The following is a 24,412-nucleotide window of genomic DNA, read 5'->3' on the forward strand; positions in this document are numbered from 1 at the left end:
CGAGGAATTTGTCTCTAGTATGTAAACTCTCAATGTACATACAAGCAACAAGTGATAAACCATGATCATAATCATCATAAAATACATTCATAAATCATCAAACGGTGATATTCATAGAATCCTAATCATGAACTCTGATAGGCTAGAAAGAGGAAAATAAATAAATAAACAACACTCTGACCACGAGAGGGAGGTATGGAGATGTTTAACTCAGAACTGGATTCTGCTCTCAAAAGAAATTTTTGAGAAGTTATTCAGAAAAGTGTTCGCCATTCCTGCGCCTCCCATCCCCAACGTTTTTCCGCTAGCACTGGGACACTTTTCTAACACTTTTCCATCATGATGTGCCAACATGACTTCTCTAATAATTCTTACTTTGATGGACTTTGTCTCTGAGTTTTGAATCAGGATGGAGGGTTTAATTGGAACATTGACAAGGCAATTTGCTTCATTTCCAAATGCCCCGCACATGCCCAAACACATTTTGCCCGAATGGAGAACTGACGGAGTGTGGAAGCTTCGTCTGCTTGCAAATTAGGCATGGAGTTTGAAATGGAGCAATTTGCAGTCTCCATCAGTTCTCCATCCAGACAAAAAGTGTTGTGGAGGAAAGGGGTTGGGGGAGGGGCGAGGAGCAGGAGACGGGCACTGCAAACACTTTTCATGCCCAGGAGCTTCCATCAACTCTCCTCTCCTCAGGCAAAGACCGTGGCAGAGAGGAGACTTTGCAAGGTGAATGAGTCCGGCGTGGCAGGGACAGGGAAGCATGAGGTATCCTAGTGGGTTAGGGAGGCCTTGGGGCCTGTTCCATCACTAGACCCCCTTTGGCCATCCCCACCCAGACATATCTCATGTGCACTTAACGAACTGCGCATTCAATTAGCAAATGCATAGGGAAAAGATGGGAGTGATCTCGTTCAAGGTACAGGATTCACTCCTGCAAAACCTCGGGTTACGAATGGAATGGGCAGGCTCCATTACAATATTCGTAACTTGAGGACTACCTGTAGTACCAAAACATTTAAAACCTTGCTTTCTAGGTAATTCAGTGAAGTCAATTTCCCAATGGTTTCTGGGTATTTGCCTTTAAGTTGGACTCCTACGGGTGGGTATCTGGCCATTTTTGGATTATTTCTGGCACAGGTCAGACAAACTACTACCAGTTGGGTGGCAGCAGAGTAGAGAGTATGCCTCCTGCATAGTGTGTCACAAAGTCTACCAGGGCTTTTGCCCCCCAGTGCGTGCTTGCATGTATTTGCGATAAAAGAATCCTTGGGTGCATTTGATAGAATAAGATTCCCCTTTACCCTTGGTCACCCATCGTTCCCTTGCCTTCCCCCGATTGACAAGTCTTTAAGCCAATAAGCTCGCTCTTTTATTGTATGAACGCCTGTTGGCATTCTCTGGTCCATCCAAATATTTCCCTGTCCCCTCCCCCACCCTTCTTTAACTGCTTCATAGGAATCCAAATTCTACAAAAACAGCCATCCCCATGAAGCCTCTTAGTTGTTTTCGGTTAACGGGGCTTTAACTGATAGATCCCTTCCCTCCTTGGGGCTAATAGTCTCAGCTGTCCTGCAGAGATGTCATGCCCTAAGTATTTAACTTCCTGCTGTGCAATTTGGACTTTTGTTTTAGATCCTTTATAGCTAAGGTTGCCAGTTCAAGAGCAATATAATCCCTTCTATTCACTTTCCCCTTGTATTGCTACCTAAAAGCAAATCATCTGAGTTATGAGTCCTCATTCTAGGACATTTTCTATAATGGGCTGGATACCTTGCTTTGCCTCCTATTTAATATTACATTGCTTTATATTGGCTGCCTATTCCCACCTCCAGCTCCACCCCAGGGGCTAAGACCATTGAGACTGTTTTAACAAATACCGCCTTCCCTGGCTGTCTGCTGCTCAAACACAAGGTTTCATGGCATTTTCTATTTCTGGTAGTATTGGAGAAATTTCTTCTTTTATTATTATGGCAGTTGCTCTCCATATTTCTTCTTGGGGTTTCTTCATCTTTATGTGTCCCCCTTTGCATGTTATGGTCACTTGTAATTTACTAAGGATGTCTCATCCCAGGAGTGAGACTGGACATTCTGGAACATACAGGAACTGGTGAATTAACCCAGTGCACCCTATTTTACATTCTAAGGGTTGTAAAAATGGGGCTGAAATAACCTTTCCTGAAGCCCCACCAATAGGTATCTCATCAGCAGTCTAGGGAAAAACAGGTCTATTAAGGACAGTTCTAATTGCTCCCGTATCTATTAACATCTTGTGTTTAGATCCCCTGATTTCCACTGGGGGTGGGGCTCAGGAATAGGGGGAACAATGGCTCCTTGTCCCTGGCCTCTTCATTCTTCTTCTGTTCGCATGGCTATGGCCATCAGGCATTCACTCTTCCAAGGTCCGTCCTTCTGCATGCAGCACACTGATTGGGTCCAAGGAGACCTTTCCTCTTCCACACCCTCTACTAGAGGTGGAGTGGGGTGTCCTACTTTGGATTCCCTGAACTCCCCCTCCTCGCCTATGTCTTCTGGATTGCTGCTCCCTTCCTCCCCCCTTTACCTGTCTAAGGGCATCTGCTAGGAAAATAGCATTTCACTGAACCTTCTGGATTTCTTATTTTCTTCTTGCTCTGTTAAGCTAGCTCAGCCAATTCTGAAATATCTTTCCCCAGACTGCCTTCTACTGTCTATTAACTTTCTTCTAATATCTACTGCTGATTGCCCTATAAAAATCTTGTTTATCATTTTCTGATTGTCTGGAGCTTCAGGATCTAAATTGGTATATTGCCTGAAAGCCTGGTATATTCTTTTGAGAAAATCCTTAGGACTCTCATCCTTCTTTTGCCTAATTCCATAATCCTTTGCAAGATTCTAAATTTCAGGAAGTTCTTTCTGGATTCCATACAAGACTATGGATTGATAATTCCATAGACTCATATTGTCCCCATCATCATCCTTTTCCCACATTGGCTCCATGAGGGGGCATTCCCAACAGTTATTATTCTCATACACGCCCATCTTTAATTGTCACTCCATCACCCCACTCTCCAGTCTCTGTTCCTCAGGTACTCTGCCCAAGTGAGGTTATGTGTTCTTATAATAGATAAAACCAAGAGTGCATTTTCTCCGTGTCTTGAGATCCAAAGTAGCAAAGAGTGTGTAAACTATCACTTGATGGAATCTATTTTCACCTATTTCAGATCATTCACACATCTTTCAGCCACTAGTTTTACCTGTCGGGGCCTTCCTCCGGTGGTCGTTGGTGTCTTTCAATCGAATCCAGGCATGGAATCCCAAACAAGCCCTCAGATTGTTGTCCCCAATTTGGGCCTGGTACCGAAGCCAGTGAAGAACACAGACACAAGGTGCTGGTTTTGTTTCCTTTTAATGAAACGCTCCAAAAAAAGGGAGATTAAACACAAATTAAACCTGAAGGTGTTTTTTTTCTTTTTATTGGAATTTTGGATTTTGTTAAAACTTTTTAACTTTTAAACTGGACTGGTCTTTCCTTTTTAATTTTTATTTTTTCCCTTCAAAATAACTCTTTGGAAAAGTTTTTTATTCTCTTGCTTTTTCTTTTTAATAATTTTAGATTCTTTATATTTTTTTATTATTCCTGATTTTAATATTAGAGGGGAAGGGAAAGGAAAGGGAAATAAGTAGCGCTGCCACCTGGAGGCGTGGATACATTGTTTTCCTTCCTTCCTTCCTTCCTTTCTTTCTTTCTTGTTGATACATTTGCTGTTACATTCAAGGACTCTGTGCTTTTCATTGAAAAGATAGTGGGAAGAGCATGTAGATTGTTTGCAGGTGTTCTTCTGTGGAACTACTGATAGCTGGAGTCTGGATTTGAAATTGAAGAAAGAAGATTGAAGTGACCTTGAAAAGAGAACTGGAAATTTTGTTTTTTGATTAGTAAAGAGCCTCGAACATATAGTGGCAGTGTTTTGCTTGTTGACAGAATTGCATTTTCTCTTTCCTTTTTTTCTCTATTCCCCCCCAGTTGGATTTTTATATTTGGACTTATGCAAGAATAAGACTACTTTCTCTCCCCCCCCCTCCCTTTGTGTTACCTCTTCGGCAAAGGGAATATACAGATTTCTGTCTTTTTAAATCTTTTCTTATTTTTTTTATTTTTTCATCCTTTTTCCATTTTATTTATTTTTTTCCTTTTTTCCTACATAATTGGAACCAATTGGATTAAGGTATTCAAGTGCCTGAAGAGTTTTCCCTTCCCTCTTTTATTTTTAATTTTTTTTCTTTTTCTTTTTTTACTGGAGTGGCAATTGGCTGCTCTTGCTTTTTCTGTTCAATTTTTCTATTGTACTTCAAGATGAGCAGAAAAATACCAGCCTCAGCTTCTTCAATCCCGACTTCTTCTTCCTCACCATCTGGAGGATAACGATCAATACAGGTGATGTTACAACAAGAGAAGGAGAAAGAAGTGACACTGCATATGATTATGCAAGGAATTCAAAAGATACAAGTAAAAACAGATAATATTGAAAAGAGAACAGAGAATATCGAGCAAACAACGGAAAAGACGGATGAAAAAATAGAAAATATTCAACAGATGGTGATGTAATATGAGGACAGAATTAAGAAAGTTGAAGAACAAGATGTACAAAGAGATAAGAAGATTGGAGATATGGATACCCGATTGAGTGAAGTGGAAAGAGATAAGGGCAGATCTCTGCAATCATTGGGATGGGAAATTGATAGATCAGAATTCTATCTTAGATTTCAAAATATAGAAGAAGAAAAGGGTGAAAACCTTGCTGAAATGATGACAGAAATCCTGGCAGAAGCATTAGAGGTAACTAAAGAGAAGATGATGGATGGAATGGACGAGGTTTTTCGTGTCTATACAAGATATGCGATGAGAAATAAACTACCAAGAGAAGTTCATATCAGATTTACTAAGAAAATAATAAAATCACAAATACTGCAGGCGGCAAGAGAAAAAACACTAAAGTACAAAGATAAAGAAATAGTGGTACTGAAACAGGTACCGAGAAGAGTGAGAGAGATAAGAAGAGAATATTTATTTTTGACCAAAGAGTTGCTTAAAAGAGGAATAAATTACAGATGGCTGATACCCGAAGGTCTCATGTTTACCTGGCAGGAACAAAGGCACAGAATTGATACAGTTGAAAAAGCGGAGTTATTCTGTCTGGAATATTTTAGAGGAAGGGAGGAAGATACAAGAAAAGAAAAGTCGTTAATTGAATTTCAAGAGGAATGTACAGCAGCAATTGAAAAAGAGGAAGGAGCCGTAGGTGGTGTACCCAGAGAACAATGAGAACCAAGATCTACTAGAGCAACAAATCCTTCTTACAAAGTTGGATGAGAAAAAATTGATTACAAGTAATATAAATGGGATTAATTCAGCTATTAAAAGAAGAAAAGTATTTCATAAGTTAGAGAAATTAAAATTTGATATAATCTACCTCTAAGAAGTACATATTAAAAAACAACATGACTATATATTGAAACAACAAAAATTAGGGAAATTACTTACAACGTTAATACATTGTAAAAAGAGAGGAGTGGTGTGATATATTAGAGAGACAATTCTTGTGGAATAAATATATACAGATGATGATGGAAGGATTTTGATGGTGGAGATAACGGACAATAATCTAAAGACACTTTTAAGAGCAATTTATGCTCCAAATGATAATCAAGAAGATTTTTACAGGAAATTACATAAGAAAATAATTGAACTGGACTATGCTAATATCTGTTTGATGGGAGATCTTAATGGAATAATAAATAACAAATTGGATTATAAAACACAAAAAACAGCAAAGAAAACTAGAAAGACATTGCCAAAATCCTTCTTTTGAATGGTAGATAAGATCAACTTAAAAGATTCATGTAGAGAGAGAAATGCGGAAAATAAACAATATGCCTTTTATTCAAATAGACATGCATCATGGTCTAGAATAGATATGATATGGATGTCAACAGAATTGCTTTCTAACATACAAGATATTGAAATAGAAGCAAGTACTTGGGCAGATCACAATCCAGTAACACTTGTATGGAAAGGACAAAAAAGGAGATCTAGATGGACTTTAAATAATACGATATTAAAGGAAAAAAACTTTAAACAGAAAATTGAAAGAGAATTGACTTTTTTCTTTAAAGAAAATACAAAAGAGGATACATCATTACACAACCTCTGGGACATGATGAAGGCTTATACAAGAGGTTTGATAATGGACTATACAAGGAAAAGAAATATAAAACATATTTTTTAAAAAAAAATGTTGGAAGATGAGTACAAGAAGTTGGAAAAAGAACTACAGAAATTTCACAAAAAAAGGACATTAAACTTAAAATGGACATAACTAAGCATAAAATCGGGCTAATGGAAAAAGAAGAAATAGCACAAAAAATTAGAAATGCTAAGCAGAACTATTTTTAAGATGCAAATAAACCAGGCAGATGGCTAGCATATAAATTGAGAAAGGAAACTCAAGAAGAATAAATCAATTGATAAACGAACAAGGACATGTATGCTATGGAAATGCGGAGAAGAAAAAAATTATTCAAGATTACTATGGAAAACTGTACCATCAAGAGAATGTTCAGGAAGAAAGAATTCAACAATACTTACAGGAAGCAAATTTGCCCCAGATACCCAAATATATTGAAACAATGTTAGAAAGTAATATAACAATGATAGAATTAAGAGAAGCTTTAAAAAAGCAAAACATTGGGAAAGCACCAGGTCCGGACGGCTTGCCAGTGGAATTTTATAAGACATTCCAGGAAACATTGAATCTTCACTTATTAGAAGTTATGAATGAAGTTATGACAAAGAAGAGAATACCCAAAACATGGTCAGAAGCATATATAACACTTGTATCGAAGGAGGACACAGACCCACAGCAAGTTAAAAATTACAGACCTATATCACTATTAAATTCAGATTATAAAATTTTTGCTTCAATTCTGGCAGAAGGACTGAAAAGATATTTAAACAATTTTATTCATCCTGATCAAAATGGATTTCTGCCGAAGAGACAGATTAAAGATAATATGAGAATAATTTTAGATACACTGGATGAGGCACATCCTGAAAACAAATGGCTCTGATGTTTATAGATGCACAAAAAGCCTTTGATAATGTGAATTGGCGTTTTATGCTGTTACAATTGGACCAAATGGGCTTTGGTAAAAATTTTACTCAAGCCATGGAAACGATATATCATAAACAAACTGCAAAGGTAAATAAATGGAGAGTTAACAGATGTTATAGATATAAGAAAAGGGACCAGACAAGGCTGTCCACTGTCACCTCTGTTGTTTGTGTTAACACTGGAAGTGCTGAATAGGAACATCAGAGAAGAAAAAGAAATAAAAGGAATGAAAATTAAAAAAGAAGAGTATAAATTACAAGCTTTTGCAGATGACCTGGTATTTATATTAGAGGATCCATTGGAGTCTGCACCTAAACTGATAGAAAAGATAGAAGAGTATGGGAAAGTAGCAGGTTTGAAAATAAATAAAGATAAAACAAAGATTTTAGCAAAGAACACGTTAGTAAGATGAAAGAAAGAATTGGAGGAAGTTTTGGGGATCCAGGTCACAAACAAGGTTAAGTATTTAGGGATACATATAACACCAAGATGTAGCACACTTAAGGAGGACAATTATCTCAGACTTAAACAACAGATTGTGACAGATTTGATAAAATGGGAAAATTTACAATTATCTCTGATTGGGAGAATATCTACAATTAAGATGAATGTATTGTCCAGAATCTTATACTTATTCCAGACAATTCCAATCAGATTAGGGAAATAATTTTTTGAAGATTTAAACAAAATAGTGCTAAAATACATTTGGCAGGGGAAGAAAGCGAGAATAAAACTTAAATTGTTACAAGATGCAAGAATAAGAGGAGGATTTGCTTTGCCCAATTGGGAATTATACTACCAAGCGACAAGTCTGATGTGGGTAAAGGAATGGATAACATTAAGGAATACTAGACTTTTGAATTTAGAAGGACATGACTTGCTGTTAGGGTGGCATGCCTTCCTCTGGTATAAGGGAACTAAAACACAGGGGTATTTTAGAAGACACTATATTCGAGAAGCATTGTTTCTAAACTGGGAGAAGATAAAAAAGCAATATTATTTAAAAATTGCACTATGGTTATCTACTATTGAAGCTTTTTCCTATCCAATAATATATAAAAAGGAACAAACAGTTAGATATGGTGAGATACTGAATGAAAAGGGTGAACTTAAATCTATGCAAGCGTTGGAAGAACAAGGTGTAAAAATGAATTGGTTTTCATATTTGCAAATACAATCTAGATTTGATAAAGGTGTTAAAACAGAAGGTATCTATGACAAGTTGACTGATTTAGATAAAATTTTGACAGGTACTGATGAAAAAGTAATCAAAAAACTTTATGGACATTTGCTAGAGTTTAAATTAGAGGAAGAACAAGTAAAAGAAACAATGATTGCATGGGGGAAAAATTTCGGATATGGGATTGACTTAGATAAATGGCAAAAATTTTGGTCTCAAAATTATAAAATGACAATGTCAATTGCGTATAAAGAAAATTTGTATAAGATGTTTTACAGGTGGCACTTACCCCGATGAGAATTGCCAGGATGTTCAAGGATAAATCGGATAAATGTTGGAAATGTCATCAGATACCTGGTTCATATTACCATATGTGGTGGACATGCTCGGATGCAAAAAGATATTGGACTATAATCCACACATGGTTGGGAAAAATGACAAAACAACACATAGACTTTAAACCTGAGATATTTTTATTGGGAATTATACCGGAAATATATTGTAAAGAATTGGAATATTTGATTGTAAATGTTTTAACAGCGGCTAGAATTGTATTTGCTAAGAACTGGAAAAATGAAAAAATACCTATGCAGGAGTAAATTATTAAGAAAATCATGGACTGTGCAGAAATGAGTAAATTGACATTTGAAATTAGAGAACAAGAGGATAAACAATTTTATATGATATGGGATTTATTTTATCAATGGTTAGATAAAAAGACATGGTAAAGAAATAGACTACTAAGCCTTACAATAAAAGTTAATAGATTGATATAGAATACAATATAAAATATATAACCATTGGATGAATGTATAAGATTAAATCATAATGAAAATTAGAATATCTCATATAAAATGATGGAAAAATAGTCAAATGAATGTTTAATAATTGATATTATATAAGCACAAGCTAGACCGATAAGGTGAGAATTTATATAACTTGTGAGTAAAAAAAGATTGTAACCAACTGACACACTGTATGTATATAATTGAAAGATGGTTTTATGTTTTTATGTTTTGTTCATATGTTTGTTGTAAAAAATAAGAACTTTGTTTTTTTTAAAAAAAGAAAGCTTTATACCAATGGTGGGATTAAAAAAATTTTACTACCAGTTCTGTGGGCGTGGCTTGGTGGGTGTGGCAGGGAAGGGATACTATAAAATCTCCAGTCAGAGGTGGGATTTGCCGGTTCTCTGAACTATTCAAAATTTCCGCTACTGGTTCTCCAGAACTGGTCAGAACCTGCTGAATATCACCTCTGCTTTATACAATTTCACTAAAGCAGAAGGCAGGATATATAAGAAATGTAATAAACATTTTAATAATGATCTAACAATTGTTCTCTTGGATTTAGCCACCCCTGTTCCTAAGACTTGCCTAATGAATGCTTCAGAAGTTATCTAATACACATTCTATTTGCTCCAGGTTTATCCCTATTCCTAACTTCTAGCTGTGGTGTGCAGGAGATCTAACTCTTTGTGACTGTTATCAGTTCTCTAACCACCCAGAAAGTGGCCAAGGCAGTCCAGGACCAAGAACACAAGCTGTGTGGGGCTTCAGTGCGGCTTTGCTCCATTTTCTATTCGCAGCAGGAACAGAGAAGTTCAAGGTGGCTCCACTTGGAGGGATCAAATGAGCCAAGCTTGCTCTTAGACCAGCTATGTTGCAAAAGCCACCAGAAAGTTTCTGATGCTTCTTTCAAGATCCTCTAAATGGAATAACCAAGCCCTCAAGAAGAAGAAGAAGAAGAAGAAGAAGAAGAAGAAGAAGAAGAAGAAGAAGAAGAAGAAGAAGAAGAAGAAGAAGAAGAAGAAGAAGAAGAAGAAGAAGAAGAAGAAGAAGAAGAAGAAGAAGAAGAAGAAGAAGAAGAAGAAGAAGAAGAAGAAGAAGAAAGAAGAAAGAAGAAAGAAGAAAGAAGAAAGAAGAAAGAAGAAGAAGAAGAAGAGTACCACTAATGGCTTTGACACTGGCGACAGCAGCAGCACCTGGCAGCTTCAGAAAGGCGGCTTGAAGGCCAGGAGTTTCTCACTTACTCAGGAGTTGTGACACAGCAGCCACTCTCTTTTGTCTGTCACCAGCATGTCTCTGATAGTTTCTGCCAAAGTGTCGGTGCTGCTTTCCTGATTTATGCTCTTTAAGCATTTGGCAACAAAGGCACCAAAAGAAATGAGAGTCACAATTTGCCCCCAGTCTGTTACAACCTCTCTGAACATTTGCCTTGCAGCTTCTGATAAAATCTTCATTTTCTCTCTCCATTTTCCTCAGCACCCCTGAATAAAGCGGGACAGAAGGACTTTTCACCAAAGAGCCACAGAATGTCAAGGACGATGGCTGGTTTTGTCCAGCCATTCCCCGTCCCAGGGAACTGTAAAGGGGCCACTCGGGGACCTCTGCTGCTCCCGAGTCAGACGTGGTATTCAACCGGTTCGCACCTACTCAAGCTAACTGGTAGCAGTTATTTGGCGTGGGTCATTGACCCCTGGCTGGCCACGCCCCCAACCTGGTTGCCTGGTCGCTCACTTGCGATCGCTCTCCTAGCTTTCCATTCCCCACGTCCTCTTTCTCTGGGGCGGGAGGGGGAGGAAGAAAGGCGTGGACGCTGCAAGTATCGCTTTCCCCATGTGAGTTAAAGCGTCGGGAGTGAGAAAGAGTGCAGTCTGACAGAGGGGGTGGGGGAATCCACTCCAGCCTTGGAGAAATTTAAAGGAGCTGTTTCCAAAATGCTTGTCTGTTAAGTGCTCTGTGTGTGTGTGTGTGTGAGAGAGAGAGAGAGAGAGAGAGAGGGAAAGAAAGAAAAAATAGGAAGAGAGAGATAAAACTCTGTGCTATTATTTTTAATTGTTCCATTATTTATCATGTGTTAATATTTTACACTGCCCCTACACCTAGAGTGATTTTTCTGCCTTTCTTTTGCCCAGGGCTACCACATATTTTTCAGGGTTTACATGCATTCAATGTCAGTAGTCCAGAGCATAAAATACACATGTGTTTAAGAAGGGTTGAAAGGGACCTTGTCCAACCCCCAGCTCAGGCAAGAAAACTGAGGATGCCAAACTCTGAGTAGAAATCCTGGGAAAGGTGTCAGAATGATACTTAGAAGGGACCTTGGGGTGAACCCTATACCATTTCAGAGAAATGGCTGTCCAGTCTTTTCTTAAAAACTTCCAGTGTTGGAGCACCCAGAACTTCTGGAGACAGGCAGTTCCACTGGTTAATTGTTCTCGCTGTCAGGAAGTTTCTCCTTAGTTTTAGGTTGCTTCTCTCTGTTCAGTTTCCATCCATTGCTTCTTGTTTGCCTTCTGCTTCTTTGGAAAATACATTGCCCCCTCCTTTCTTTGTGGCAGCCCCTTAAAAGCCTGTTGCCTATCACACTCTTGGGCAAAGCATGTGAGCCATTTCCTCCTTTCAGTGGTCCATGAAAGTACATCTATAGTATGCAGATAATAAAGTCAAAAAAGGTGAACAACATTTTTACAGAACTATAGATAAGCTGAGGCTGGGTGACAAGGAATGGCTGGGAGGGGAGGGGCCAGGTGAGGCACCCCTTGACGTGAGTGAGAGTTGGCCACACCCACCCAGTCACATGACCACCACGACATGCCCACCAAATAAGCCACGCCCACAGAACCGGTAGTAAAAAAAATTGAATTCCACCACTGTCCCGAGTGCTACAGCTCAGCCCCCGGCCGACTCTGTTTTTCCATCTGAAAGGAAAGGAAGTAACGCTTTTGGGACTGTCAGGATACACCTCTCCGTTCAGATCGTGAAGCGATGCCATGTACGATGCGAGGGTGGAACTGGATTCACCCCGGGAAGCTTTCAAGAAGAGACTGGGCTGCCGTCTGTCAGAAATGGGGGAGGTAGGGTCTCCTGTTTAAACAGGGGGTTGGACTAGATGGCCTACAAGGTCCCTTTCAATTGATTTCACTTGCTCTCCGGAAACGGGGCAGCATTTCACAAGAAGAGTTCTCCACTCCTCTACTCGTTGCAGAATATCTTATGCCACCAGACTTGAAATTCTAGACCTAGAAAACCTAGAACTACGCCACCTTCGGTGCGATCTAAGTGTAGTATATAAAATCATATATTGCAATGTCCTACCTGTCAATGAATACTTCAGCTTCAACCATAACAACACAAGAGCACACAATAGATACAAACTCAAGGTAAACCACACCAAACTCGATTGCAGGAAATACGACTTCAGCAACAGAGTGGTCAATGCCTGAAATACTCTACCTGACTCTGTGGTTTCTTCCCCAAACCCCAAAAACTTTAACCTTAGACTGTCTACTATTGACCTCACCCCTTTCCTAAGAGGCCTGTAGGGGGCGTGCATAAGCGCACCAACGTGCCTACCGTCCCTGTCCTATTGTTTCTCTTATTCTTTTATTTTTCTTATATGTACCCATTTCATGTATTCATAACTATGTATACACTTATACTTATTATCTTGTAAACAATTGGCAAATCAAATAAATAAATAAATAAATAAAAAATAAATTAATCCGCCGGCACTCTCCCACCGCCTATCGCTGAGTCAGGGCGCATGCGCGACCCCGCCGGCTCCTCCCTACGCGCCGCACTCAGACCTCTCGGCGCGGCCTCTGACGCGCAAGATGGCGGCGCCCAGTCCGTGACCGGCGCGATGCTGCGGCTGGTGCTGCGTGGCGCCTCAGCGCTCGCCGGGGGAAGCCACCCCAAGCTCGTCGCGGCGGCGGCGGCGGCGCGTCAAGAGCCGGGTGAGGAAGGGAGGGAGGTCTTTGCATTGGGGTTCTCATTCCTGGGCGCCTCTCTGTAGGCTGGCTAAAAGAGGGCAGGAACCGTATAACATCTGGCCGTACATGGTACACGTTCCCCTGCCCTGTGTCCGGGAACACAGCGCTTTGTTAAATAAACCCCGATCGTGCGTAAAGATGCCTCGAAAACCCTGCCCTGGGGTTCAAAGCAAACAGCCGCCTGGCATGTGAACCTCTTTTCTTCCTCTCCGAGTCCTTGAACGCAGGCAACGAGCAGAACCAGCTGGCTCTTCAAAACTGGGGAAAGTGCTCTCGATATAGTGCTAATCTTAGACGGGCAGGCCACTTAATGTCCCCAGACATCAAGGGGGAGTCAAGTTAATTTTTGTCACTACATGAATTCCAGCAAGAAGACGGTCCTGCGCTGCCCACCTGGTGTTCTGAACTGATTTTGCACTTTTTGTCTTTTCAGGGAAGATCCCTTTCCTCCAAATAGTCAGAGAATATGCCAGGCCTGTCCGGAAGAAAAAAGAAGGTATGAATTATAAATTGTTCAGTTTGGTTCTCATTGTGCCTTCTGGGTGGAAAGGCAGAACATAAATAAGCAATGGTTGGTTTGGAGTCAGGTTGCTGAGATGCTTTGTTTCTATGGATTTGAACATTTGTCTGTTAATCCCAAACCCTGATCCACTGAAATGGGAAAATAAAAGGTGATAAGAGTAAAATGGTACCTCCCCCCTTTTCATATCAATAGACACATTTGGAGAGCTAAATTTACATATGACTTGGTTTAACTGATCACAGTAACAATTTTCTTTTGCTTTACCATCAGGGAATTGAGAAGGACCTTGAAAATCCATTTTGGGGGCATCTACAGATATTTATTTGGCCATTATTGAAAAATAATTGCTGAACAAAAATGTACAGCAGGAGAGCAATTCTTTCTTTCTTTTCAGCTATCCCCAGCCATCTGGATGATCTGCCTGATACAATGTTGAGGAAAAATTATGCTAATGTCTCAGCTGTAGACAAGTAAGATTTGCAGGGATTGGTGGGAAATAGGTATGTGTGTGTGGGGGGGGGGGAGAGAGAGAAACAGTTTCCAGTGCCCCTTAGTGACAATTCTGTCACCTACCTTATTTTACAGTTGGAAGAAAAAAGCTCCCAAGATACAATCTCATAAAATACCCACCCTTCATATATATGAACTGTTAATATTCTTTGGTGGTGGTGGTGAGGGAAATGGTCCCTTCAGCATTACTTTTAATTTTCTTTGCTGTATCCTAAAAACCATTTGAAGCCAGTGGCAAATGCTAAACTCTCAGGAGATTTTAAAAAAATAATACATCCAGGGAGACTCTGTGCTTTCCTGCAGGGTGGATGATGATGTCAGAAGAATACTGTCTCTGGAAATGGCAAGCCAGGTTAGTTTTTTGTTTTCCTTTTATAGAAAGTTTGGGATTTAGGAACAAATACTGCTACCAGATAGCCCTTCAGATCACCTTAGATCAGGGAACAGGAGCTACCAGAACTCTGTTTTATTGTTAGGGTATAATAATAGAATATGAGTCTCGTTTTTTCTCTGTACTAAAGAAAAAGCAGGAGTTTTCCTCATCTCCTGTCTCTTTGAGCTCAGCTGATACAATGGTCACTGAATTTCCTTTTTAAGACTGTTTTTCATTATTAACTATCTTGTGAGAGTTCAGTAATTTACCTTTGTAAACAATCTGCCACTTGTGCCTGATGGGGTGATCAGTATTAATTGCTTTCAGTACTGTCTTTACTTTGTTTAAACCAAAAGCTTAGTATTGTACAGTTCATTGAGTTGAATTTCTCAATAGGTGTGTACTTTTTTAATTCATGGAATGCAAAACATTTTAAATCAAAGTATCTGGAAATTGTATTCTCAAGAGAAACAGTATTTCAACTCTACATGTTGTTATCCCATTTAGCATTAGTATACAGGTAATCCTCAGATTATGATCATTCAAGACCATTCAGTTATAATTGTGCTGAACAAGGGGGATTTCTGGTGGGTCTCGATGTTTCAGCTGTTGCAGTATTCCCACAGTCACGAGATCACTTTCTACTCAGAGTTGCTTTGGATAGTAAGATGGGCAGCATATAGCAATAGCACTTAGACTTATATACCGCTTTATAGTGCTTTACAGCCCTATAATCAATAAAAATTCTAATGTTCCCTGCTACTTTCCCACAAGCAAAGTCAGTGGGAAAACTGGCAAGAAGTTGGAAGTTATGATCACATGAAATCCTTGCTTAATGATTTGTGCAGTCCTCATGACAGCAGGCAAGACTGTTGGAATTGCCATTGTTAAATGATGTGATTACGTGACATGCTTTGCAACTGCATTGCTTAGCAACAGAATCCCTGGTCCCAGTTGCTCTTGTAACCTAAGGATTGCCTGTAAACCAACAGCCATGATGTTTGGAAACCTTCAATGTCCTTCATGACTCTGTTTGCAGAACATACTTAACCAGATGACCAAATCAACCCATTTCTGAGTTTGTATAATTCTTCTTAATCATAAATTTGGTTAGTACAATGATACCAAGTCACAACAGTTTTTGAATGAAAAGAATCTTAGCATGCTTTACAAATCTCAGTTGCAACTGATGTGATTAAGAGTGAACAGTGCCTACATGATTTTATGAATTCTATGACAGCAAAATTCCCACTTTCTTCTACAGTAAGGAAGTAACTTGAAGGCAGGTTTTTCATCTGAAACCCTAAATGGAGCAGTACTAATATACCATATTTGTTGAGAAACTGTCTGAAATGTACAACAAACTGCAGTTGCAATTTTTTATCTGTTAACGTCCATTCCCCAAGTATCGCTAATGTCTGCTTGTGCCTGTAGAGGGAAAAAGTGAAGATGAAGAAAGAGCAGTTGGCAGCCAAAGTCCGCAGGAGCCCAAATGACTGTGGATCTGCAGAGGTTCAAGGTAGGCAGAAAAGTGGAAGTTATCCCTCCCCCCCCTCTTAGCTCCATGGTTGTCAGGGAGACTGTTGGCATCACCTCGTTGTGTTTTGGAAGGGCCTAGTGGAGATCTGGAGAGTTTTGATTTTCAATTTCTTACTGTTCTGGGGAACTGGTCAAGCAGAAGGAAAAAATCACCACCACCGTAGCTGTATTTGTGGAATTGTTTTGAGATGTGAAGTACTGTTGGATACATCTGGAAGTTGACTCATTCCTTTTCATATAAAAGGTCTATACTTCTGTCAATGTGATTGGATTCAGTTGCTATGTATGACTAAAGAGAATGCATATGTTTTAATGGCCTCTAAGTTTAGAATGCAGGTGATTTGAATAAAATCACAAAGTTATGAGCTATATATGCCTTGAAAACAAGGCAATAGTTGCCAGAAGTCAGTATGGATAAGCCATCAGTCTGTTGAAGTAAGGTGACTAATACATTCAAAAATAATAATTAAAACACACATACAAACCTGGTGAATGTTAAAGTGTTGGATTGACCCACCCCAATCATGGAAACTCATGGCTGACAATGGGGCAGCCATTCTCCTTCAGCCAAACCTTCCACACAGGGTTAATGTGAGGAGGAAATGTGTGTCATATATGCATTTTGAGATCACAAATAAAATAGGTGTGACAAATATTGCCAAGCTGATGTCATATCAGTTTTTGATTAACACTCCTTAGTGTAGAAAGGCTCTTGGTTAAAGAAACATGTTTGATAAAATATCCTTTTTGTCATTCAGGTTAATCACGTAGGAGCTTACAAATGGGTCTTGAGATTGCCTAGAGGTTCTAGAAGGAGAGGGCAGCTTGACCAAAGAATTGCCCACTCCAATCTAGGATGGACATCTTCTTCCACCCAGCACCCATCTGCAGCAGGAAGGCACATGGAAAGGGAGGGAGGGCAGAAACAACTTGACAATCCTTGGGGGAACCAATATTGCTGCCCCTCACATTCTTCACTGTTGACATGAAGTGGCTAGAAGTTGGACTTGAAAATTGTACTTGCTGTTCCTCCTCACTGGAAGGAGACAAAGCAGAGAGCTGCAGAGTTTGGTCCTGGCCTTGCAGTCATCGCCATTTTTATTAATCCCGTGGATGATGATGCTTATTACATTTTCAGGGCATTCAAAATTGGATTGAACAACTAGTACACTCAAATGGAAACAAATCTGAAACTAACATCGATATCTTTAGAGAAACAGGATTAGAATGTGTTCTGACGTAGGCTTCCCCAACAGCACGAAGCTGACTCCTCTTCCCGATAGACCCCTTTTATTTACAGTGAATTCCCCTCCAGCAAAGTCCCAACCAACAGTCTTTCAAGATAGTTCACAATTACAGACCTTTATCAGGCTTGGAGAGTTGCCAGGCTGATATCTTTCAGATGCCACACTATAGCAGACAATACTTTGCAAGAACGCAGGAACGGATCTTCACCCAAATGAACCAATTGTCTCCTGCAAAACCCCTCTCCCCTTTCACTCCTCTTTTACTTCCTATGGGAGGGGCCATTAGCTTTACTACCAAGTTGACCTTTGTTCCTTAGCTGTTCCCTTCTCCTGGCAGCTCTGCACTTGGGCACACTGGGAACAGGGTCCAGCTGTTCTTCTGCCTCACTGATGCCCAACTCCAAAGGCAGCTGATAACTGTCAGATGGCCCTGGCCCTGTCTCTGCCTCCGATGCAGAGCCCTCATCAGAGCCTTCCTCAGTCTCCAGGACTGGCCCAGGTTCCTCCCCAACCTCCTCACTGTTCGAATCTGCTGCCAGCTCCACTGGTTGCTGGGAGGCCACAACAGAATGTATGTTTGCATTAAAACAGATAAATGCAAGCTCTTGCGGGATGCATTGGAATAAGGATGGAGAAAGTGGACCTGGCAGTAACTGCATGGGAAAAATACTCTGCAGGTGCAGGTGACCATAACCTAAATGAGTCAGATTTGTGGCCATAAATAAAATCAGTTTAGGTAGCATCAATAAAAATATAGTTTCCAGAACACAAGAAGGAAGAGTCCCATGGTGTTCTCCTTTAATTGCGCTCATTCAAACCTCACATTCTGGGTACATTTTTGTTTTTAAAAAAGCCCTTTCAGGTTCAGAGAAGGGCAACAAGAATGCTAGGAGGTAGAACCTTAATCTCATGAAGACAGATTAAAGGAACGATTGTTCAAGGGTGGGGGAATGCCATCCTATCCTCTCAGCTCTTTGAGCCAGACCAGCATAGGAAACCAAAGTGGTGGATGCAGCTTTTATTGTGAAATCACAGAATCTTGCCAATCTAAATACGCCCCCTCCCTATCTTCATCAGAACTAAAGAGAATCTTGTCTCGGATGCTTTCTCAGGTGAAAGTTCTGCCTTGGACTTCAGTTTTTTTTTCTCTGACCAATATCTTGCCTTGTGCCTCTGCTGCTCCTCAAGGTTACTCTTACAGCCCATTTCATACACCTGAAATGGTATCACCCAGGTGGTCAAGACCTGTTTTGTAACTAGACTGCTCTTTGGTACTTGGCCATAAATTCAATAACAAACATATGCATTAAATAATAGATTTTAAGTTAAAGCAAGGCAAATTCCGGTTGAATTGCTAGGAACTGCTAAGGACTTTTTTTAGGAAAGAGGAATTGGATAGTGGAGCCTATGACCCAGCAAGATGGCAGCCTCTCCTTCACTGGGGCAGGTAGGGGGCTTCAGGCAGAGCCTGGGCAGCCACTGGAACAATGAGGTGGACTGGATGGCCCGGGAGGTGGCGAAAGAGTGAGTTTGTTTCCTGTACCTTCAGTGCAGGTTTCAACATCCCGCTGAGGCAATAACTCCAGAGTAGAGCAGGAAAAGACTTGTGAAAGTCAAACCTTGACTAAATCCTGCTGCACAAATGGTAACATTGCATAGAATTACTATCCAACAAGTTGTTGTCTTAAGAAAGCTTTCTTTGACCTTTGCCTTTTGAGCAGAAGACTAACATCAGTTTTCCCTACAGTTTAGGGTGTGGGTGTGTGTCAGTTTCTTCATTTCTTATAAGACTCGGTGCCTCGCGCACCACCCTGGCAGGCATTTGGCATGACATCCAAGATGAATGCTTCTTCCCTCTCCTCTTCTCAAGCAAATCTAAATTATATTCAACAATTATTTCACTATTTACCCAGGAGCAGATGAATTGCTGCTGTCCGTTTCTGCTGTGGTCTCTGGCAGAGAAAAGTGGTGCCTGATTCACAGGTCTATGAAAGGATAAGTCAAAGGAGATGGAGGCTGTTTGCCCTCTGAGGGGTGCGGTAGCCACCCATTTATGCCTCTGGTTATGTGAAGAGTTTATTTTCAACTTTAACCAAAACAATTTCCTGAACACTTATATAAAACAGTCAGTTTAGAACACTGATTAAAAGGCCAGGAGGTCACAAGTCTTTCTTTAGGTACAAAGCCAGCTGGGTGACTTTGGGACTACCACACTTTCTCAGCCCAATCTACCTCACAGGGTTATTGATCTAGATTAGGGCAAATAGGAGGTGGGAGCATTGTGTGCATCATCTTGCACAAATGTTGTTAAGAGGGATATAAAATCTAATTTAAAAATCATACAAATATCTACAGACATTTTGTATTAGAAGTGCAACATAAAAGCAAAAGGAATGAGAGAAGAGTATAAAGAAAGAATATTGTACTTATGATGATTGGTTGGACTAGAAATAATTGAGATGCCCAGTAGTGCTGATTATAAGGAGCTGTGGTTAGAATGCAGTACTTCAGGGCTCCTGCTGCTCCTTGCCAGCCACCAGCAATTTGGCTGTTCAACCTCACCAGGTTCAAGGTTGACTCAGCCTTCTATCCTTCCAAGGTGGAGGGTAAAATGAGGACCCAGCTTATTGTTGGAGGTAATAAGCTGACTCTGTAAACCGCTTAGAGAGGGCCGGAAAGCACGGTGAAGTGGCACATAAGTCTAAGGGCTGTTGCTATGCTGCTGAAATGGTCCTACTTCCTGTTTTCACACCTCTCTCCACAGATTCACTCTGCCTTCTTTCAACAGAACACAGAAACAACAGTGTTCAGAACAACAGTATTCCCACATGTAACACTGAACTCACTTTCACCAAGAAGAAATTCCACCTCTTAAAAGTCTGCCTGGCTGTTAATGTTCAGATATACTCTTTAAAATAGGAGAAGAGCTTAGCATAACAAGCTTTTCTAATTTTTTTTCTTAATGTTCTAGTTGCCTACTTAACAGCCATGATCCTCACCCTCAAAGAACATCTGCATATGCACCCCAAGGTAAGAGTCTTCAAAGCTGCTTGTTTTATGTAACCTCTGTAAACCGGGTCTTCTAAGTCAGGGGGACTATTGCAGTGTCTGTGTGGTTGGTCGTAAGGGTGAATGACTGCTGCTGCTGCAACATTCATAAATCAATTTATTTAATTCTATTCATTGTTCTGGAACACCCCTCTTTTGCCCCAAACTTTTTTAAAAAATTCCATCAAAATCCTCTCTCCCCTCCCCCCCCCTTAACTTCTGATGCCATTTTTTATACTCTTGGGCCCCTTTCTTAGCAGCTGTTCTTTTTTTTGTCCATATACATTGTTCAGTCTTTTTCATTCATTTTCAATTTTTTATAACTGGCCTCCTCTGTAGGCTTATTTTCATTTTGTCATTTCACTAAGGATATTTTTTCATAGATTCTATTACTATAACCATGGGATTCCGTAACATTATTTTTTTTCACTTGTTTCCAAGCAGCTTCCCTGTCCTTTCTCCATTCATTCTGTTGTGAGAGTAATCTGTCTTCTAATATTATTCAGGATTCAGACTTTTTCCCCTACATTTATTCTTCTTTCACTCCAACTTCTTTTGGGTTTTTTTCCCCTTTCATATCCAATTTCCACCAAAATTCATTCTTGATGCTACCAAAGACTAATTTTCTTTTGGTCATTTCATTTGATTATTCATGCTCTTTGCATGCATTCCTCTGGCATTCCAAATTTCAGTTTTCCAATACCAAGGTCATCAACAAATAGATATATTGATATTGCCCACTACTATGGAGAAGGTAGAGTTCAGGTTACCAGCCTGAATTGTTACTATGCCACATAGTAACAGTGTTTTCTGCTAACTCCTGGTCAGTTCTAGCACATTATGGCAGGATTTCTAATCCAGAAACTTCATTACAAGCCAGTATCCTATTGCCTGCATCCCATAAACTAGACCAGCGGTCACCAACTGGTGAGCCATGGCCCATTGGTGGGCCATGAGAAAATTTTGGTGGGCCGCAGAGAAATCTCACCCCCAGAGCACCCACCCAAAACAATTAATCCAGGCTGTGCAGAAACACAAGGCTTCGCTGCCCAAATGGCCCGCAGGAACCCTCCCTGCCCACTCACTCCTTACCTGGCAAACTTGCCTGTTAAATTTCTATTTTTCCTTTTTCCGACCATCATCTGTTCTGCTGTGCTGGGAGATTTAGATTAGCTAGGAAGTAGGAAATGGTTGGATTTCTTGCTTTCTAGCTAGTCTTTAGATCTTCGGCTCTGCTTTTAAGCACAGCTGAACCTCCCTTAGGACTGAAGGTTCTATTATTCAGTGCAGACTCATGGCAAATTTTATGTGACAGACTGAGCTAGCCAATGGCAGATAGATAGATCACTGAATGATTCTGTGAACAACTCAATCTGCCTGCCTGCTTTGCCTGATTTTGGGTAAAAGTTGCTCTTTTTTAAATAAAAAATTCAATATTTACATACATGGTGTTTTGTGAGTTAGTTTTGTGAGTTTGCTTGCAAGCAAATTTTATGTGACAGACTGAGCGAGCCAATGGCAGATAGATAGATCTCTGAATGAATCTGTGATTCTGTGAACAACTCTATCTGCCTGCCTGCTTTGCCTGATTTTGGATAAAAGTTGCTCTTTTTTTATAACAAATTCAATATTTATATAAATATTTATAATATTTACATACAAGCCATGCCCAGCCATTCATATGACCACCAAGCCACATCCACAAATTAGGCCACACCCACAGAACCAGTTAGTGGTCCCTGGGATTTAAAATTATGAGTTTGGTGGTCCCTCAGGTCCAAAAGGTTGGCGACCCCTGAACTAGACGATACATGCTTTAGTTCCAATTCTGAGAAGCACAAAAGTATATTTTTAATACTGTTTTTCTTCTCAGAGATCACTGTGTAATAAATAATAATCCTTATTCCCCAATCCAAAAATATTTTCCTTCTAGCAAGTTATTGCTGCCTTTCAGTAAACTTGAAAATTTATTTAAATGTTGTCAGTAAGTTAATAACCAGAAAGTTGAAAAATTAAAATACTTGGATCCATGGATGATTCACTGAAGAGGCTACAACTTTCTAGGACAAGGTTAACCTTACCCGCATGATGATAGCCACTGATCGGCGGACTGTGTTGCTGAAATATCTACGTAATACCCGCTATGATACCTTTGAGAACACATGCAAGCAGCTGGAAATCGAGTACTTGCCTCCTCCACAATACCGGCGGAAAATCACACGGCGCGCAGCTGTCAAGAAGGAATTTCGAGCCATGGTAGGTTAAGAATGGCTGGCCCAAGGTGACCTACGGGAACAGCCTGGGTAAGAGAATTAGTGTAGAGAATTGGCTTGAGATAGGCATGTTGTGCTCTTCTGCATAGGCTTCAGATCAGGGGTAGGATACGACAGGGTTAACTACCGGTTCGGGATTTACGAGCTTCCCTGCATGCTGGGAGCCACGCGCCTGTAAATCGTCATCAGCAGTCTGCATTGAGAAGCAACCTTTGAAACAGCCCTCTTTTCCTGCTTTTTTAACTGCAGCTGTGCCTCATTCGGCAGCTGAAGTTGAAAAATCAGGAAATAAAGATCAGGTAAGAGCCCAGGTGGGTGGGTGGGCAAAAACATCAGCAGACATAGAACCGGTTCTATGTCTGCTGCTCTTCAGAGCTACCGGTTCTACAGAGGTGGACAGAACCCGTAGAAACCCACCCCTGCTTCAGATAAGGAAAGGCTTGGAAGGCCGTGTTTGATAAGGATCCTGTCCAATAAGTGAACAGCATTTCTGTCCCCAGTGTTGGGTGGGTAAGGATAGCATGTAAAAGTAGGAAAGCCTAAGTGGCTTGCGAAGAAGTACAACCTCAGCAGCAGCGAGCTGGTGGGTTGAGTGCTGTTGGTTTCATGTTTCACATTCAGATAAAATCAGGCAGACTATGGCTTGGTCCTTACTGTCTCATTGTAGCAGTTGTAGACATAGTAATGGTAACATTCCTTGTATGGTGGCAGTGGAAGCAAAAACTGCTTATTTTTCCAGGGTGAAAGGAGCTAAATTCCCAATTAAATCTCTCCTTCCCATTAATATTCAGATCTACAAAGAGAAGCAAAAGCTAAGAGCTCTGGAAAGATTGAAGCAGATGGAAAATGCAAGATGAAGGAATAAAGGAGCAGGTTCAGCCAAAGGAGACCCCAAGCTGAGCTGGACATGCCTTCTGTCGATGGGTGGAGAAACTCAAACCGAGGAACAAATCTTCCTAAAGATAATAAAACTTTGAACACCAACTTTTCATCTACATCTGTATATGTGCAAATATGCACACATCCTCTTTTTTTAACTTCATGTACATGGTTAAGGTGTAGTAAAGATGTTAGATCTCCAAACTTGTCAATTTTAAGATTTGTGGACTTCAACACTCAAAATTCTTCAGCTAGCATGGATTCTGGGAAACTCTTGTGTTAGATATTATTGTTCCAGTTATCTAAACATTAGCAGGGATTGTTCTACCATTCTTAGAATCTGAGGAAGGAGATCCACCAGATTGGATTTAACCAAAAGCATTATTCACTGTCCTCTTCCTACGGTACTCAGCCATGTCCCATCAGCAGATGACAAGTCCAGTGGCACCCTTGTTCCTGTGATCAGTGCAAAACAGGTTTTTTCTTCATCTTCCCAGACAGCCTTGGTTTCTTTTTGAAAATTTGAAATGAAGACCCTCGATGTATGAGTCAAAAATATTCCATTCTTTCATCAGAACATGGGAGTTTATATCTGACTGTCAAGCTTATTTTTTTTCCTGAGTAGTCCATATAAAAATACTGAAAGACTTGGCCGAATTCAGCCTAAGAAATTGGAGCAGGCTCTTTTTTTGCAAAGAACCTATTATATATCTCAGGGGTTTTATTTCACAAAACTGGCTTTTGTTTTCAATAAATAGTAATGTGAGATTAAGAAAAATCTGGAAATGCTCAAGCCAATATTGTTAGGTTTTTTGACTTCCCCAGCTTTGTGCCATCAGAGTAACAGAATTGGAAGGGACTTTGGAGGTTTTCTAGTCCAACCCGCTGCAGAAGCAGGACTGTCAG

The 24,412-nt window shown here is 40.2% G+C and overlaps 1 protein-coding gene across 1 annotated transcript; it reads left to right on the forward strand.

Annotated features, from left to right (window-relative positions):
- Positions 1-12,867: 12,867 nt before the first annotated feature.
- MRPS15 (mitochondrial ribosomal protein S15) lies at positions 12,868-23,611 on the forward strand. Its single transcript, XM_026673770.2, is given in 9 exon segments — positions 12,868-13,078; positions 13,548-13,610; positions 14,032-14,107; positions 14,451-14,499; positions 15,955-16,039; positions 20,278-20,336; positions 22,419-22,610; positions 23,419-23,475; positions 23,477-23,611. Coding segments are annotated over 9 exon segments (825 nt in total). The 5' UTR covers positions 12,868-12,885; the 3' UTR covers positions 23,528-23,611.
- Positions 23,612-24,412: the final 801 nt, after the last annotated feature.

This window comes from Notechis scutatus, chromosome 8 (genome assembly GCF_049901735.1).
Source record: "Notechis scutatus isolate UNSWTSFEM ecotype Mainland chromosome 8, rNotScu1.2, whole genome shotgun sequence".
NCBI classification, from domain to species: domain Eukaryota; kingdom Metazoa; phylum Chordata; class Lepidosauria; order Squamata; family Elapidae; genus Notechis; species Notechis scutatus.